This window comes from Augochlora pura, chromosome 6 (assembly GCF_028453695.1).
Source record: "Augochlora pura isolate Apur16 chromosome 6, APUR_v2.2.1, whole genome shotgun sequence".
Classification (NCBI taxonomy): Eukaryota; Metazoa; Arthropoda; class Insecta; order Hymenoptera; family Halictidae; genus Augochlora; species Augochlora pura.
The window spans coordinates 16,481,638-16,499,097 of NC_135777.1; the positions used below are offsets into that span (position 1 = coordinate 16,481,638).

General features: G+C 40.0%; 2 protein-coding genes and 1 long non-coding RNA gene across 10 annotated transcripts in view; 2 read left to right on the forward strand and 1 right to left on the reverse strand.

The window, feature by feature from the left end:
- The first annotated feature begins 387 nt into the window (after positions 1–387).
- Positions 388–3,802, forward strand: Hd (humpty dumpty). Of its 3 annotated transcripts, none has more exons than XM_078183989.1 (8): positions 388–550; positions 696–886; positions 1,105–1,678; positions 1,815–2,143; positions 2,212–2,429; positions 2,506–2,709; positions 2,771–2,957; positions 3,032–3,802. In XM_078183989.1, the coding sequence occupies exons 3-8, from the start codon at positions 1,122–1,124 to the stop codon at positions 3,205–3,207; spliced, it is 1,671 nt and encodes a 556-aa protein (XP_078040115.1). In that variant the 5' UTR covers positions 388–550; positions 696–886; positions 1,105–1,121; the 3' UTR covers positions 3,208–3,802. The 3 variants fall into 3 exon arrangements, with proteins under 3 accessions (XP_078040115.1, XP_078040113.1, XP_078040112.1); XM_078183987.1 differs by having other exon boundaries at positions 389–550; positions 672–886; positions 1,105–1,732; XM_078183986.1 differs by having other exon boundaries at positions 389–550; positions 1,105–1,732.
- LOC144471691 (uncharacterized) lies at positions 1,628–7,722 on the reverse strand. Its single transcript, XR_013494326.1, has 4 exons — positions 5,984–7,722; positions 4,302–4,922; positions 1,806–2,130; positions 1,628–1,739 (listed from the first exon to the last, which is right to left on the reverse strand). It is a non-coding gene; the product is annotated as an uncharacterized LOC144471691 (long non-coding RNA).
- Positions 5,716–17,460, forward strand: part of LOC144471690 (uncharacterized) — a 29,543-nt gene continuing 17,798 nt past the window's right edge. For 5 of the 6 annotated variants that reach the window (XR_013494325.1, XR_013494324.1, XM_078183990.1 and 2 more), the window contains exon 1: positions 5,716–6,088. The gene's annotated coding sequence lies outside the window, so the exon portion shown is untranslated. Of the gene's footprint in view, positions 6,089–7,795; positions 8,452–17,460 lie in introns of those variants that run through there. The other variant, XM_078183991.1, reaches the window with a different exon arrangement.

Consider the following 17,460-nt stretch of genomic DNA (forward strand, 5'->3'; position numbering starts at 1 on the left):
TTGAAACTCTAATTTTTATCTCTGTTCAAAATTGACTGAGGCAACGCGTGGTCATTTCGCAACGCTGCTTGCAAATCGCGGACGTGCCCATCTGCGCTGATCGTCGAAGCGATTTCATTTCCAGAGAACATATTTACCTCAAATTACATTAAACAGCTTTTGCAAACGCACTGGACGCAACAGATTTTATTTATTTGAAAGTTGAAGCTCCTTTGCAAATCGAATTTCACCAGGCGTACCTCAGATGGCGCGCCAACCGAACAAATGCGCGGGAAGAGTGAGATCGCAAGCACGGCAAAGTAAGTTAAGCTAGGTTTCTTATCCATGTGCAGAACCGCACATAAAAGTTGGATATCATTCTGTTTCTCTCTTTCGTATTTCGTTCTCTTTTTACGGCACTTACGGGAAGCTGGATGCGCAATAATATGGTGGGGATGTACGAGCCAACTTAGAGAGCACGAAGAATGTGTAGGAATAGAACTGTACTTCATTACAATTGATAATTTGGCAGTGTTGAAATATCACATAAATAATTATGATAAAGATGCAGGTATGAAGGTAATTATTTGAATGATTAGCAGAAACAAGTTGTAGAAAACTGCAAACATTTTACTGCAAAATATATTATATTACATTAATTAATTCGATCTATAAACGATATTTCATATTAGTTAATTATTCTACAATTTCTAAAGTGAATTAAGAAACACATGTGCAACATGCGTGCTTACGCGGGTGAACTGTATCCATACTAAAGAAGAGAGAACACGCACATCATAGTGAACTTGGCGAGCTGGACCGCTAGAGGTCAACCTTCCTTACGGAGTGCTAGATAGTTTACCAGATTGACAATCTTATGAGATAAGAAATAGTATTTTTAAAAACGGTATGTATCATCGTACAAATAGTTTTTGTTAAGTTCTGAAGAAAAGTGTCGAAAGTTTCGTATTGACGGTATTCTTACGATTTTGAGATTCTAACCTATATTCTCGATGTAAACAAATATTGAAAGAGATAAATGAACTATAGTTTAGTGAAAATAAGTATCGTCGTTATCCTTGTCTATTATTAATAAAATTTTAATCTTTGTTTTCTGTATGATAGCATGTCAAAACTCGTCAATGGAGGAGCCAGAAAAAGCTCAAGCATCAGAATGGAAGAGACCGGACCAAGTAATGCAGCTACATCGTTTGAAAATAAAAAAACGTGCGCTCCAAGCACGTATGAACAATTCCCGAGTTAACAAACAAAATGTGGAATTGACATCTATGGACATAGTAAAAGAGTGCAATGTTGATACTAGTCACAGTTTACCTAAAAAACGAAAAAATCCTTTTGCAAGAAGTACAAAAGATGAAACGAATAAAAAGCCAAATATAACTTCTAACGAGTTGGAATGTAGTAATGATAGTACATTATTTGAGATTTTGAAACTTGAAGCTCCAAAAAAGCCAATTGAAGCGTCAACAATTGAATATCCATACACGTTCTCTAACATACTCTCAAAAATAGAAGGGAATAAGCAAACTTCGGATTTAGATACACCAAAAGGTGAAAAATATATTCCAATAGATTGGACATTAAAGTCAAAGATGAGATTTATGTCACCCAAATCATTTCCATGGAACTCCAAATTAAAAACTAGCGAAGAAGCATCTGGTACAACTGGATTTGTAAGGTGTTTAGATATTAGTGAAACAGATTCAACATTAGACACTAGTCCAAATGCAAGGTGATATCTGAAATTGTTTCTATATTGTAATTTGGTAAATTTACTTGTTCAAATAATTGTTACTGGTGTTTACTTTAAATAGGCTTCATAGGTGTTGTCTGATATGGCAGCACCCTTTGCTACCATGGTTGGAATTGTTTCCTCGCTCTGCTGGCAAAGTGAGTGCTAATTTAACAAGTAATTTGTCTTTTGTGAATAACATGTCTATTAAAGATGCTTTATACAAAGACTGGAGTGAAAGCTTTAGGTCTCTTTTCCACTTACTACGAGCAGGTCAATGCCCATACTTTTATGTGTGTGCGAATAATTTCACTGTATTATTTCGTGCGGCTGGAATTTGTGGAATATCCGAAGCTCACGCACTCTTGACACCCACTACACGTGGTTTCCGACAATCGCTAAAACAAGAAGGTATAACAATATTTAAATATAGATTTATACGATCAAGAGCATGCATGAAATGGTAAAATCTTTCACAGAAATAGAATATACAATGCCTCTGAGGAAAGAGTCTAAAAGACGATCAGATGTAACTGATTCTGGCTGTGACACATTGGATGCATCTACAGTAAACAATGCCACAGAATCAAATCATTCTGAGGATCAAAGCATTGATGACGATGACGAAACTCAAGATGAGTGGTTACAGAGTCTTGGAGTTGAGAATTCTGAGATTCGCAAGATTCAGAGTTCTCAGGTACTTATTTTTATATATTATTTAGTTTACGTCTTATTTGCATTAAACAATGTAATATTCTTGAAATCTATAATAGGCGAGAATGACGTTAGAAAAGGAAACCGAAGTAGATAATATGAAACAATCCCTGATTTTTGTAAAAGGTGTCGAGGCACAAGGTCTATTTAATTTTCTTATTAACTGTAAATCGGCTATTACAACCACTGGACCTTTAGCAGGAGTGCCTCCAACACTTTTAGCCCCTGTAGCCTTCCACGGTGCCTCACTGAGATCAATTAAGGTATATTATCTAATTATTAAATAGTCTATAATATTATGCATATTATTCTCAATCTTTAAAGGTGAAAGAAAGTATGGTACGCGTTGAAAATGAAAGATATTTTTCTTTGGAGCTAAAGGGACCATTATTACCGCATGTGTTACCTTCCCTTTGTTCATTAATGAAATCTAGCCAGCTGGACCAATATTCTGTCAGCTGCGCGCAGCTAGATTCCACGGTTGCATTTACAGCAGCAAAACATGGCTTCGGTAAATTTTTTATAATACAATATCGAATTGAAAATCTATGGTAGTAACTACATACCAATTTTACATTCTTGTAGAGCAATCAGAATCGCAGGAAAAACCAAACTTGCCGCAAAATATTTTCGGTAAAGAAAATCTCAGCGATTGCGGATTTAATAATGAATTGTTGAAACATTTTTGCAACTCCGACTCGTCGAATATTCAAATCTTAGAAAATGTTAAATATTCCAATAATTTGTACACGTGGTCTTGACATAACGTTTTGAGAATTTTATTTCTACTATTTTAAGTAATGACAATCGAAAATTTAATTTAAAAATTGCATTCTTTGTATGTAAATGTATTGAAAAACTGGCATGATAATTTATTCTAATGTCAGGGTTATTTACGTATTATTTTTTAATCATTGAACGGAAACGAGAAGAAGAATCAGTGCAAAATAACGTTAAGTGATATTTCTGTTATCGTTATCATCGTAATCGTTATTATCATAGTTATTTTTATCAACATCATGATCATAATTTTTTTAGACGTTAAAAAAGACGGCAACTTTTCATAATCAAATGTTGCTTCCATTATGACATAAGAAATCATTTTAATTTATATTTTTCTATGCTGAAGAGGTATTCTTGGAAATGCAACAGCAATTATTTTGTTGTCCAATCAATGTCCAATACGTAGTATATTTTTCTAATCATTGTAATCAATAATACGCTGTTTGATGAAGCATTGAATGCGATTAATTTTTAAGGAAGAATCCTGATATTACAAAATCATTTTACGATTGAAAGATGTATTTTGAAGCTTGTAACGAAACTTAATAAAATTTCTACTATTTTCCATATGTCCCCCTAGATAAGACTTCGTCCGATTTTGAACAGAACGAACCGGACGCGTGAAAATTATACAGAACAGTGTCTCATTAGAGACAAATTTTCGATCTCGCCAGCGGCGAAGGTGGGGTCCATGGATAGACTGCCCCTAAAAATAACGAATCGATATTCGCTCACTGCCCCCGAATCGTCGGACGGTCACCTCAGACGCGAACAATCAATTTATTGTAAGAAGAATCGCTTCCCACGTCGTTCTGACGAATCTGGAAATTTTGACGAACGGAAAACCAGATCACCGATTCGTTAACAGAATTATCCGTTCGCGTTCTGTTACGAACAACCAGCTGGTACTGAACGCCAGCGTCCATGATCACGGAAAATGATTATTTCCGACAAATCCTGTGGACTGCAGCAGATATTTGTAGTAGTCGACTGTAGCAATTCGAGTACGATGTACTACGATTCATTTGCACACGTGTATCTACACCGAGCACAGGCATAAATATACACGTACCCATGTGATGATTACGTCAGTGGCCGTTGCAGTCTGTGCTCATCGTATTGCGACACTCCTCAACGAGTAGTTTCATGTTCCAAGGTCTCTTATACGAGTTCACTTTTCGAAGTGAACAATGCGCCGGTAATATTGCCCCCTCCGGCTTCGCTGTAAGCGATACTCGTCAGCCAGGAATTTTCCGTGCTTTCCACTCGAAAATTGGGCTTTGCTCGCGCGATGGCATTCCTTTTCGATACTATCGCCAGCGTTATTGTGCTCGAGTCGCGCGTAAATAAAAGCGCTCGCCGCCGCGAGTCGAGGATAAAAGCAAATGAACAACATGCGTAACAGGTGCAGAGGACGCAGGCAGAGAAGTGCATGTCCAATAGACTCCTTCGCGACGACAGTTCCATCCGCCAAGAAGCTACTGAAAATAGTCTCGAGGAAGCAACAAAGATGCATGCGGACATTCCCAAAAATTCCAAGCGTAATTCTCATCGGACGAAGGCCGATGGGTTTGCCCCCATCTGCGACACGGCTTGCAAGGCGATCCAAACAGCTCCGTGGCTGCGAAACCGCACGCAACCCAGATGGAGCGACGTCGACCAAAATTTTCCCGGGAATAAAACAATCCCGAATCTGAAATACGTAAAAAAAGCTCAGTGCTGGGGCGGCGCGGAGGGGCAGAAGGGAACGTCCCTTCTTCTCGCAAACGTCCGATCAGGCTACCGAGAAGCAACCCCTCGTAAACGGGAGGGTTCAGGGTGGATAAAGCTGCTGGGTACGCCGGTGGTAAGGGGTTCGTGGCTAGGGAGGGTGCCAACGAACGGAGGGAAGGAGGGAGCTAGAACAGTGTTGGCGCGCGGGCGCGCCGTACTCTTGGTGTGCGTCCACCGTGTATACGCACGGCCTCCGTTGAAGCTAGAATGTGACCAACGAAAGAGGGACAGACGTTTCGATATAGAGCGTCGAGCGAAACAAGGACGGTGATACAGACAGAGAGAAAGAGAGAGAGAGAGAGAGAGAGAAGTCCGGTGAGGAACGGAGAGAGACGGATGAGTGGAGAGCGTGCGTGGAAGGGAGACGGCCGGCGAAGATGCAAGGGAACAAGAGCGAAAGACATAGGTAGGATCGGTGGCACGCCGGTTGGACAGAGACGGGAGCAGAGAGAGGGAGAGAGAGAGAGAGCGAGAAGGAGAGAGAGAGAGAGTAGCAGAGAAGCCTCTCCCCATGATACGCGTACACATCCTGGTCCCTTATTCCCTGTACGTGCGAAGGGGGTTTCGAGAGACCAGCAACGGTGGAGCCACGACGACAACGAGCCACAACCACGACGGCGAACACGACTACTACGACACCGCGTGGGGGTTGCACGAAGACCCCCTGGTGGGGTTCTGGCTGCCGACCCCACAGTCCCCCGCTGGAAATGATATCAGTCGCGACTCGGTCGAGGGAGCCCCAGCACGCGTCGTGCCCCTCGCAGAGTGACCCCGCTTGCTCGCTTGCTCGATTGTCCGCTCGCTCCGCGTTTGCGTTTGCGTTCGCGTTTCCACGTTTCCTTCTCGGCGGCTGCTCGCGCGCTCGGTGCTCTCACGGTTTCTCACGGGGGGCAGACAGGGTGTAGATCGGTGCTCGCGTAGAACGAGCAAACTTCTTGACACACTGTGTGTGTGTGTGTGTGTGTGTACCTCTCGACCTACCCCTTCTTCCTGGACCGTAGCACCCGCTGCTCCGGCTCGGTCTGTGCGCGACGAAGACTCTCTTTTTACCCGTAACATTTGCGACCGTTTGGACAAACACCGAAGGTGAGTGGGTCTTTTCTTGTGGGGGAAAATGGGTTTCGCCTGTGCCACAGGCCCTAGGCCCTAGGGTGTACTCGCAGCGGTGCCAAGTCAATTCTGCAGTTTTCTGTTTACCGACCAGAGGACCCGTTCGTCGTCTCGCTCCTGGGTGTTGTTGTGCCGGGACGTTGCGGATTACGTTTGCGGCCTGGTCATCCTCGCGGTTACGCCGCAAAAGTGTGTAGAGTTCTCCGTTACGTGGAACGAATTATCGCGAGAACCGACGACTGTTAGGTGTGTTTGCGCTGGCTCTCGCTCGGGTTTGAGACCTCACACGACATCTGTGGGCTGCTCCGTTGGAACTGCAACAGTTTCCGCCGCTTCCTTCTTCAGTTTATGATAACCGACTGGCCGTGAATCCGCGGTGATACCGGGCACGCACACTGTTAACACGGTCCTAATTGGTTCGCCAAGCGAATGCCCGTAGTTAGCCGCATAATTGACTGTGAACGAACTTCTCCGACGTCCACGTTCCATGTCCTGTCGAAACAACCGCTCCTGGAGCTGCACCGGCTGTTTTAATGGTCCCAGTTTATAGTGTTTACGACACACGACGGGCACCGCCGGCGAGACATTTTTATTGGAGCGACACGCGTATTTCAGGGTCTTTGCGCCACGTCTAATTGAAACGCAGCCAGATGGTTTTACTGTGCTTTGGATTGTTTCGTTCGCTGCACCGCGCTCTGCGATTTTCGGTTCCTTCTGCGCGTTGAACACGGTTGTTTTCTTTTTTCCCGTTCGTTTGTAATTCGTTAGTGCTAATCCGTTCGACGGATCTTTAACGGATCGACGCGTTCGTCGTCGATCGATCAGACGATTAACCGATGCAGGAGGATTTTTCGAGGTATTAACTTCCTCCTCCGTTCGTCTACGTCTCCACAACGATGCGAGCGTTTTTAAGGCGCGACGACGAGGCGCGGGTATTAATAGAGTCACGCTGGGACGGGGCACACACAGTTTAAACCGTCTCTGCTCTCTTGATCTTCGGCGTTCTAGAGCGCTCTAACCAGCCACGGGAGATCTCGCGCATTCTTGGAGATCTTAGTCATGCGAATAAGCGACCTCGATACGTCACTTTGAAAAGTTCATCACTTTTCGCCGTTGTTTTCCTTATCGGACGCAACGCGCTCGTGGCCCACAATTATCCCAATTAACAGCACCGACGCCGCCTTTTGTCAGGGAACCGGCTGGTCAAGTGCGTTGGAAATTAGTGTCGCGAAAGCGCATTGTAAGAATACGACGACGTCATGCTGCTTTTGCGTCATTATGGGTCACTGAAAAAGTTAGTGCGTTCGTTAGCTTTCCTCCACGAGGAAGTTTCAATCTCTCCCGTATCGATTTTCTCGGGAAACAATGTCCGCGGATTGTTTATCCTTATTTCTGCAGAACAAGACTTTGATTTCTCGTTGGATCAGCACAACTTGCTCTTTTCGGCAGATGTAACCTCAACATTTTCATCGTCGATCAAACGTTGCAGAAAGATGACAGATTGATTCGAATCGTAATGGAACAGAGATTTTGTGTCTATCCGAGTTTAAGATTCTTGCTTTTTGGGGCAGGTGTAGCTTTAAGTTTACATCGTGGATCACGATTCCTGCGAGCATATCCGGTTCCGTGATGATAGCCAGACGAAGTGGATAGACGCATCCGTTTCTGTTGTAAATGGGTTAAGGAATAATATTTACTGGTACAACACCGGCGTACAAAGGAAATTGAAAATCGCGCGCGCAGCATATCCCGAAATTTTTGCACGAGAAGCAAATGCAATAACATGCCCTCGCATGTGCGCTGCACCTTCTGTTTTCACGTTCGACCATTCCCCGAGTGCTTCACCTGTTATTTTAATCCTGTTACAGGTTTTTAATCAACCATGTCTGAGTATTCCCCGTGTGTTAATCTTGTTATGGATTTTTAATTAACAATCTTCCAACAATGTTGCACGCGCGCCTAGAACGAAAACAGAACTTCCACGGATACGCGTATCATTGCCGCACAGGTGTATTAGCTCGCAACACCTTATCCGTAAGTTTACGGGCTCGAACAATTATTGTATCGTTGTTCCGGCCGGTTGTCAATGTTTTTAATGAAAGAACGCACGATTAACGAGCAATAAAGTGATTGGACAACGTAATCCGCTCGTTACGTGTCACAGACGGCGTGCAACCAGCTTTTAAAGTTCGTGTGTGATTCGTAATTAAACTTAATAACCTTAAGCGACCCGTTGGTTTCATTCTTTACGTTCCGTCGTTGGCGTGCGGTTGATGCTGCGTGCCATTAATCACTGTGCCACGGTATTATAGGAAATAGAAGTGCGTTTAGTGGAACAGGTGTGTTCGATTCCGTTCATCTACGTGTTATGTAATTAGCGAAATACCACGCACGGTTGTACACGTTTTCGTATCGAAAGTTCCGCCTGTTTTCCGTTTCACCGAGAACTTACGAGCCTGCCCTTCGCCCTAATCTATCAGTATTCATTCGGGAATGCCGTCTGTTTAGCAACAGATCATTTACCGTGCACGCATTTGGCGAACAGCGCGCGTGGCCGATGCTAACAAAATTTCTGTTCTCTTTGCGGTGTTATTTTGGTAGCTTGTCGAGTGGATAGTTTTTGTCTGTTTATTTTACTTGCACGAGAATACAGATGGTACGTCGAAGATAACCGGGCGACATACGAGCGTGAATGAAGCTACCTTTGAGAATCGTATTAGTGGCGATGTCTTTCATTAGACACATTATTATGTATGTATGTGCCTACAGTGCTGTCCACTGTTTAGACTATTTTACGTAAGCCGCGGAACTTGTTTCGCTCGAAATTTATACGAGATAACCGCGGAAAACGTTCTGAATTTCCTTGTATTGATTATGTTACACACCGGTGGCCGTAGGTTTCCTTTTTTTAAAACATCGTTACGCAATTATTTAGATTTTTGAAGGGGAAAACTTCGTTTTTACTTCGAACGTTCTTCACGGTCTTTCGGAGCACGATATTTGTACTCGGTTTTCTTACCGTTTATGCCGTAGTAAAAATTTACTATGTTATATATTGACGAAAGGATTGAATTATTTGTTCTCGTACGCTTGTTTAAAGTATTTGAAAATATTGTCGTTTTATTTCGTGCACGATAAGATAATTAGATAAGAAGCGTCTACGTAGCTTTCTTATCACCGCGATTAATACAAACAATTTTTATTTTGCATAAAAATCCGCGCTGCAATTATTATTATCTTTCTGGAGTGTTCCGTTTATCGATAACAGTGCAACGTAATAAAACGATGCTCAATCTTGAATTTTTCATATTATACACAGTATTAATAAAACGACGATTCATAGTGATTCAAAGTTTATTTAATAAAAATATTAGCTCGCTCAATTGGAAGAGAAATAGTAATTTAAAAATTTCTTTCTTGTCTTCGATTGCATGAATCGTCGTTTCACAATATTCTCGATATCGATCACGTATGCCCGCTATCAATCTCCTTATCAATGCTGGTGTCATCGATCGTCAAGATCACGCTGTGATGTTACAATTATGACCGTATAATCCTAAATATTAACAAAACGAAGCGGTAATAAAATAGAGACAAAATTCGTACTTTTAACTTCTCATTCCGGCTGCTGTTTATACTTAAGTAATAAACAAGGTGGGAACATAGTAAACGATTTAAAACAGTAGAAATATAGAAAATGGTTTAAATAGATCAATGTATTATCGTTGGCTCGTTGAGGTTATGAAAGTTTCAACCGCCGTTGCATGCAATCGTTGAAAACAATTATCGGTCGAAAAAACAAAAATCCGCAGTACAGTAATTACATTTCCACGTCGGCCAATATTTACTCAATTTCAGCTGCGTATCTGCTTGCCACATCTGCGTATGTTACACCGATCGTTTCTGTCGTGACCTGTACTGTCCTCTTTAGTGAAATTGTCCTTAACCAACGCTTCTGATCACTCCAAAAAAAAAATAATATTCAAATTGGCAAAATCATTTTTAAATAAGCTAAAACAAATGAACGGAATTTGATTTTGAGCTGTAGACAATACAGGGAATATTCTGGCTTCGCTGAGAAGTTAAAAGACAGGCGACGCACCACAAAATGTTTAAAAATATTTTGAAAAATGGCAAATGAATAGATATGACATTTTAAATAATAACGTCGGTATATCGGTGTTATAGATCGGCGTCGCTTTGCTCTTGGCTACCTCTTAACTCGGTTATTCTTTTCGTGCGACCGCGTCGTAAAACAATATACGCCAAGTTAGCAACATAAAGTCTGCAGAAGGGAGATGTTGCATCACGCCGGTCGGAGGGATTCCTGGTAAAATGAAAGAATTGATTTTCATCGTGTCGCCTCCCACGTGGCGTACCGTCTCGTTAGGCTTTCCAGGCCACCATGACCCATACGCGCGATGTTACTGGCGTTGCAGGCGACGCCGAGAGATCCATTTCTGCGCGATAGCGCAAGCAATGTCAAATTATGATCGACCACAGCCGGCTTGTATCAAATCAACGCCGAAGACCTGACATTTCGTCTCGCCGAGTGTTCCAGCGCGCAGTTCTGCCATCCCGGCGGAGTAATGAAATGACATTGGGCACATTTGCCGTACCTCTAACGTCGAACTATTTCTAACGTTACTATACCGACGAAGTGCCACCATCGGCTCGGTTTCATTCGAAACTTAATTAGGTCATTCTATAAAATCCGAGCCGATTTACGCTGTTTCCTCCGCTTTACCTGCACCGCCATGTTTATTTGACGCGATCGTAATGAGATAACCATAGCAACACCGTCCCATTAAATTACGCACGGACTAATTAATGGAAAATAATTAATAACAAATAATTAGCAATGAAATTCGAACGTCTTTTTATTTCCATTTTCTTAAATAAGATTTTCAGTGCGTAACAAGGCTGCTACTTTATTACACAAAACTACGCTCATTAAACAATTCTGAGATAGTTTAAATTAATGGATCACGTTTCCTGGATTTTGCAAATCCAATTCGTGCAGTGGAAGATCAATGATTTCATATTTAAGAAATGCATATGTCTTTGTCTTCAAATGGTGTTTAATTTTTTTGTTTAATTTTTAATATCATTTTTATAGTATATATAATTGTTTCTACCGTTTTCCCGTTTAAAGGTAACAATTCTTTAGTAGGTTCAACGCATATGTTACGCATGCACTTATGCTATTGCCTCCAACTTTATCGAAAGTTCAATGTTACTTTTTTCAAGCGAGGAATACATGAATGTTGAATTACTATGGCGCCGGACTGATTAACTATCAACGATGGTCGAATCTATTTTCTACGCTGCTTCATCGGATACTTATTGTTACTGTTTATGAAAAAATTGTGAACGTTCGTGTAGGTGCAGATTTTGTTGCAATATAGTTTTTATTTTGTATAATGTCTTGCTTATAAATATTTGTGAATGTATGTTATATATATATCTGTTGAAATTAATATATGCTACATATTCGTCCCGAATTTTCCCACCGAATTTTCATTATCGGCCCCCGGCATGTGTTTAATAAAAAAGCTTTATTAATATCTCGAGTTTTATACGTCGACTCGATGACCTATTAATTTAAACGCGAATTATTGTTGATCTCGACGAATTAACGGAGATGTAGAACGCCGCACATGTATAGAATTCATCACGGTCTGCAGAATATGCAAAATACATCGGAATATGCAGAATAAGCTGAAATATTAAGTTGACTACGTTGACGTATTACGGCGTACATATTGTAAATAACGCGATCCGTCTCGTTCAACATTTGTTCTAATGCTGCATTTTATGAACAGCTCTTTTCCAGCATTTGTTCCTTAATTTATATTTATTGTACCGTTTTCTGTTCATTGCAATATTTTTCTATTTACTGACGTGTTTTTTTTTTTTGATAAATGTATTTCTACATATTCAAATATGAGAATTGAAATTTAAATGTCACCTAACCGACTTCCAAAGCGTATTTGCTCAGCATTTGTTTTTTATGATTAAGAAATGCAAATAGAGGATGGACTCAGTGCACATAGTTTAGTATACTTGCATATGTTATGTCTGGATAAACGTGGACGGTTTCTTCGTCAAAATATCAGCGAAGATCAAAGTGCTAAGAATTCTTTTTAAGAATGAAAAATGCAAGAGCTTTCATTGGAATTATATTTATACATAACTTAACAATTGTTTTTTAATATAGAAAATCATTTATTGTAAATTCTACAGAATTTACAGACACGGTGATGCGTCATTGGAAATATAGTTTTCATGAACGTTGATTTATAAATATCCTTAAATAAACGAAGATTAAATTATTTATTGAAAAATGCAATAAAATCGAATCCAATACTTCATTTATTAATTCGTATTCCACCTACTCAGTTTCTTCATAAATACATAAAATTTGCAATTTAATGATATTTTCAGTGAATATTTTCCTCGAATTATTTACGATAATTTCAATTATACGAAAGTGTAAATATTCGCTTCGCTACTGAAACACCGAATCTATTTTTCTTCAATCATGCTGTTTATCCAGAGTATAGTATGTATACTGAGAAAGCTGGAACGATGCACGGGGCCGTATCTATGGGCAACATTGATGCACCGAGAGGACGTATGACGTATAAATTAATATTCAAATGAATTTCTTATTGGTGAAAACGAAGTGCACAATCTCGCAGTAATATGTGTGCTATTATTATTTCTCTCTTAATCAACGCTTATGTAAAGAAGCTCGGTAACTTCTCAAATCTGTTTAACGCGATCAAACAATATATACTCTTGTCGGTTATTGTTGCTTTAATTTAACCGCCATCTTGGTAGCTGCAAGAATTAGACGAAGTCGAAGGAATTTATTCAAATATGATTTTTTATTAACATAAATTAAAATTTTATTATTACAAGCAAAATTTAGCACACGATAACTATTACTGCAGCAAAACCTAATTTTTTAATCAAAAAGATCTTAATTTCGTTAACTAAATATAAAGGACACTTGAGTCAACGTTTTTGCTAATTTTACTAAAAACATCCAGAAATAGTGTTCATTTTTGTTTTATTAATTTATTCTAATGGATCCTAAAAAATGCAGCATCCATTTTTGTTTGACTAATTTATTCTAAGAGATCCTGAAATAATAGCCAAGCTGTTTTTCATTTAGAATTTCGTATTCCGAAGACACAGATCTTCCAACGCAACTAAATGAAAGTTAAACACTAACTTTACAGTAACTGGAAACCGAAAATGGGTGAAGGAACACGTGGCGAGCATACGAGTGTTAGAAATGCAACAGAGAGAACGCATCTGTGCATGTAGACCAACGAGTTAGATCATTCGGGAGCTGTGAATGCACCAAAATTATCACATACCGACCAGCAGGACTTTGGCTATTTACATGAAATAAAAATTGTCTGCGTCGGTTACAAGATACAAGAACTGCTTATAGTCGAAAGCAACAATGTTAAACTCTTCAGTTCCTTCCACTTAGTATTCCATATACTGGTTTCCTCAATAAATGCATTTTCATTAATATTTACTTTTTACAGTTACTTTTTACCAGAGAAGAGAGGATATTTTTTAACGTAGAATATATTACATGTAAAGAAATACTATGTCAAGGTTATGTGTCCATTACTATGTCTTTAACAATACTGCTAAGAATTATTAAATTTTATATCTTCTATTTGTAGTTGTTGTAGATGTTTATTGTATAAATTAATTTGTATCTTACATTTTTACAATAAGTAGAATATTTTTTGATCCGATAATGTATATTGACTTCAGATATATTTTATTTTTGTAGGAAAGTGTGCGATATGATATAAAAATTAATATATTTATCAACTAGTACAAGAAAACACTGAATGCTCGCGTCTTTGAGCACTTGCGCTTAAGTTCGATACTTCCCTCGGTTCGTGTCGACCGTCGACAACTATAAAAACAAGCTGCGAGGCTTGAATAATCGTATCTCCGCTTCTCTAACTGTCCACTTTTGTTTAAAAGCGAAAGGACAGTTGGAAAGAATTTACTGCATTATTTTATTTCTTCTTCTACAATCCCTTATAAAAATGTTTCGTTTTTATCGTTTTTATTCAAGAATACATTATAACAGACGTTCTACAAAGTTTAAAGAAAATCTAAACCAGTATTCGCAAATCCTGTTTAGAACTCCGTGGCTCTATCGTTGAGAACGCACCTTAAAGGTTAGAGTTTACTACGAGCATATTTATTTCACCTGAATGCGATACGATATTAACAACAATGCCTACCCCAAATCACTGAGATATCTCATACAATAGAAAACTGACCGAGGAACCGTTTAATAATATGCTATTTCGTGACTAAATCTTCCAGGTTGCCGAAACGTCGGACTGCGGGTCGCAGCGAAGGTCGACACCTGCTCCGAAAGCCGGATCGACGTTGTCTAGCGAGGGGGAGCCTCGAAGGCAGGTTCCCCCATTATAAATTCGCGTTTAAAAGGACATCTCGAATTTTCCACGTGGCTAGAAAGGCCGACGCGACGTGGGCTTTTTTTTCACGATCGGGCATTTAAACTCGTTTCGAGCGTCGCGTCGGCAAGACGGCGACCGCCGCGTAGGGGACCGTTCCTCTCTCTCTTTCTCTCTCACTCTCTCTCTCTCACTCGATGGCCGACGATTTTCTGTGCCCCTCTCCCAACCCCCCCTGGTCCGTTGCCGCAGCGTCGGCTGCCACGAAACGGGAGGAAAAAAGGGTGCGTGCAGTCCGCACAGCCTTTGGTAATGCGTGATGGGGTCCACCAACGAAATTATGGATCGGGCCTGGGTACCGCGTCTGCGCATGACCACGGTCGGGTCGCTCCTGCCCTTCTTCACCCTGCTTCTCACCCCCCCTCTTCTTCTCGGTCACCCCCTGTGCTCGGGCTGTGTCCCCCCTGCCCGTGCATGTGCTCGCACCCTTGCATTGTGTGTACGTATTTGCCTAACTTTGACCCCCCGCTTCTATATGCGCCTTCTTCGGCGTTATGGATTGTGATATTTTGTCGGGCGCCGTTATATTTTGGCCGGCGATTTTGAAAATCCTTGTAGCCGGTGGAAACTCGGCTGGCCGGTCGGAATAGGCAAGAATTGTTGCTCGACAACCGGAGGGATGCCTGTTCCGCGCTTCCGCTGCTGGCCCAGCGATTTAAAAGGTTCCGCGAAACAATTTATTCAAGCCGTCCATGGTCGCCCGAGTCCGCGCGACCCTGTGTAACTTATAAAAGTTTATGCGGAAATATAGATAGCGATAGATTTCTAATGGAGATTTTAATTGCAATCGGGTTCGGCCCCTCGGTGCCGGCTCCCCGCGTCGCGCACGAACTTTGTACAATGTCTGCAGATTTATTACGTTCAATCCGGTTGTAACGCGTAATACAGTTTCGTGAATTATTGCTCGATTCCCTGGAATGTAAACGCAGCTGTGAAAAATATTACGCAGTCCGAATTCCCATCAGATTGTTACCCGCTGTACTTCGCCTTTGCCTCTATGGTGGTCGAATTTGACTTTCAGATGGTCCCGACTACTTGCAATGTAAAATTTAATTGGATTGTAATTACATGGATCTGGGATGTTCGTTACGGAGCGAGAGAGAAAGAGAGAGAGAGAGAGAGAGAGAACCGTTATTTTTCGGTAAAATATTTACACTCGATGAATGGGGAAACGTTTTAATAATCAGATTCACTCGTTAATTGTTTGCTCGTTAGTAATTAATTCGACAAACAAACAGCTCTCCACGTTGTTGTTATTGTTGCGTAACGAGCATTATACGAATTGCTGATATTATGTGAATCAGGTTTTAATGCATTTTATGTTATCGGACAATTTATGTGGAAAAGAATAACTGTCGAAAGGATTGTTTAAGGCAGCGGACACGCGACGGGGGACACCCGTGCCGTCGTTGTATAAGAAGCTATGCTGATATTATTAAAAAATGCGCGATCATTTCATGCGGTAGATGTTCGAGCAGCATCGAATTTTCCAAGTTACATGTAATTGTTGTGTTGTGTTCGGTATTACATGAACGCCTGTGCCTGGACGTAGAAAATTAGAATAATTGCGCGTAACGTGTCAATTAAAGCGACGTACCATCGTTATCGTTTAGTATTTCAACTATGACGTAACTATTGCAGGTAAGCTGGGAAATGTGCTACAGCCTGTAATTAACCATCCCGGAATGATATACAATTTGTCAGCGGATTCTTATTTTCCAATGAGATTTTACCGTTTGCAGAAAAAAACATCTGCCGCGTTCTCATTTTCTCGTGGATTTTCTTTTTTTTTTGATAAAAAACATCTAACGCGAGAAAGCGACAATATAATTGTTATAATATAGAGATTGGCGGCTTTAATTAAAAACAGGTCACCGAACATTGTTTTAAGTCAATGCTTGGCAATTTATTTTCTATTAAAACTGCGTATACATTCTGCGTAACAGAGAAACATTTATATTATAATTGGATTTCTGTAACAAAACTTGCTAAATTAGTTAACGGAACTAAAAGCTGAAATAAAGTTCATTTACTATAGGTAGAGAAAGTTATTATAAATAAAATTGAAATTGATAAATAAGATTGTAAGTAAAATGCAATTGACAAATAATGTTATAAATAGAATGCAATATAATATTATATTATATTGTGATCTTAAATCAATTTAAATTATTTCTGGGATTAACATACTATCCATATTAAATTGCGTTTTAATTCGTGTAAAGTTTTATGTTAGTGGCAACAATATCATGCAATTACGCGTTCGCTTTTGTAATTGGAGTCTATTTAGAATTCATTTACGAATCAATTCTGTGATAATTAAGGCAATTATCCGCACTCTATGAAATCAATGTAACACTGTTTATGTTTATAAATATGAACGACATCATCGTTACCTGCTTATCAACTCGTCTATCTGTTTCCCGGCTCACCGCATATTCGATTTCATTGTGATCACGGTCGAATATAATAATAATAATAATTCCGCAATTATATCCGATCGCGAAAAAATGTCAATTCCGAATGCAATATAAAATACAAAATTTCACTTGATGTTTAATTTTCGTTATTATAGCTACTTTGTTGTTATTTGCTTCGTTGTCGTAATTAATTAAATCGGCCATCTCATTAAATCATATAATTATACGAAAACATTTCTTAAATTCAATAAACCGTAATTATTATAACCAGATAAGTAAGATTACATCTTCAGGTTTCTTTTAAAAATGTCTTCTCGTAAATTTTAAAGAAATTGCGAATACAGAAATAACATTTCAAGATTTGGTAAATATTATAACGATAGCCTAATGGTTCAAA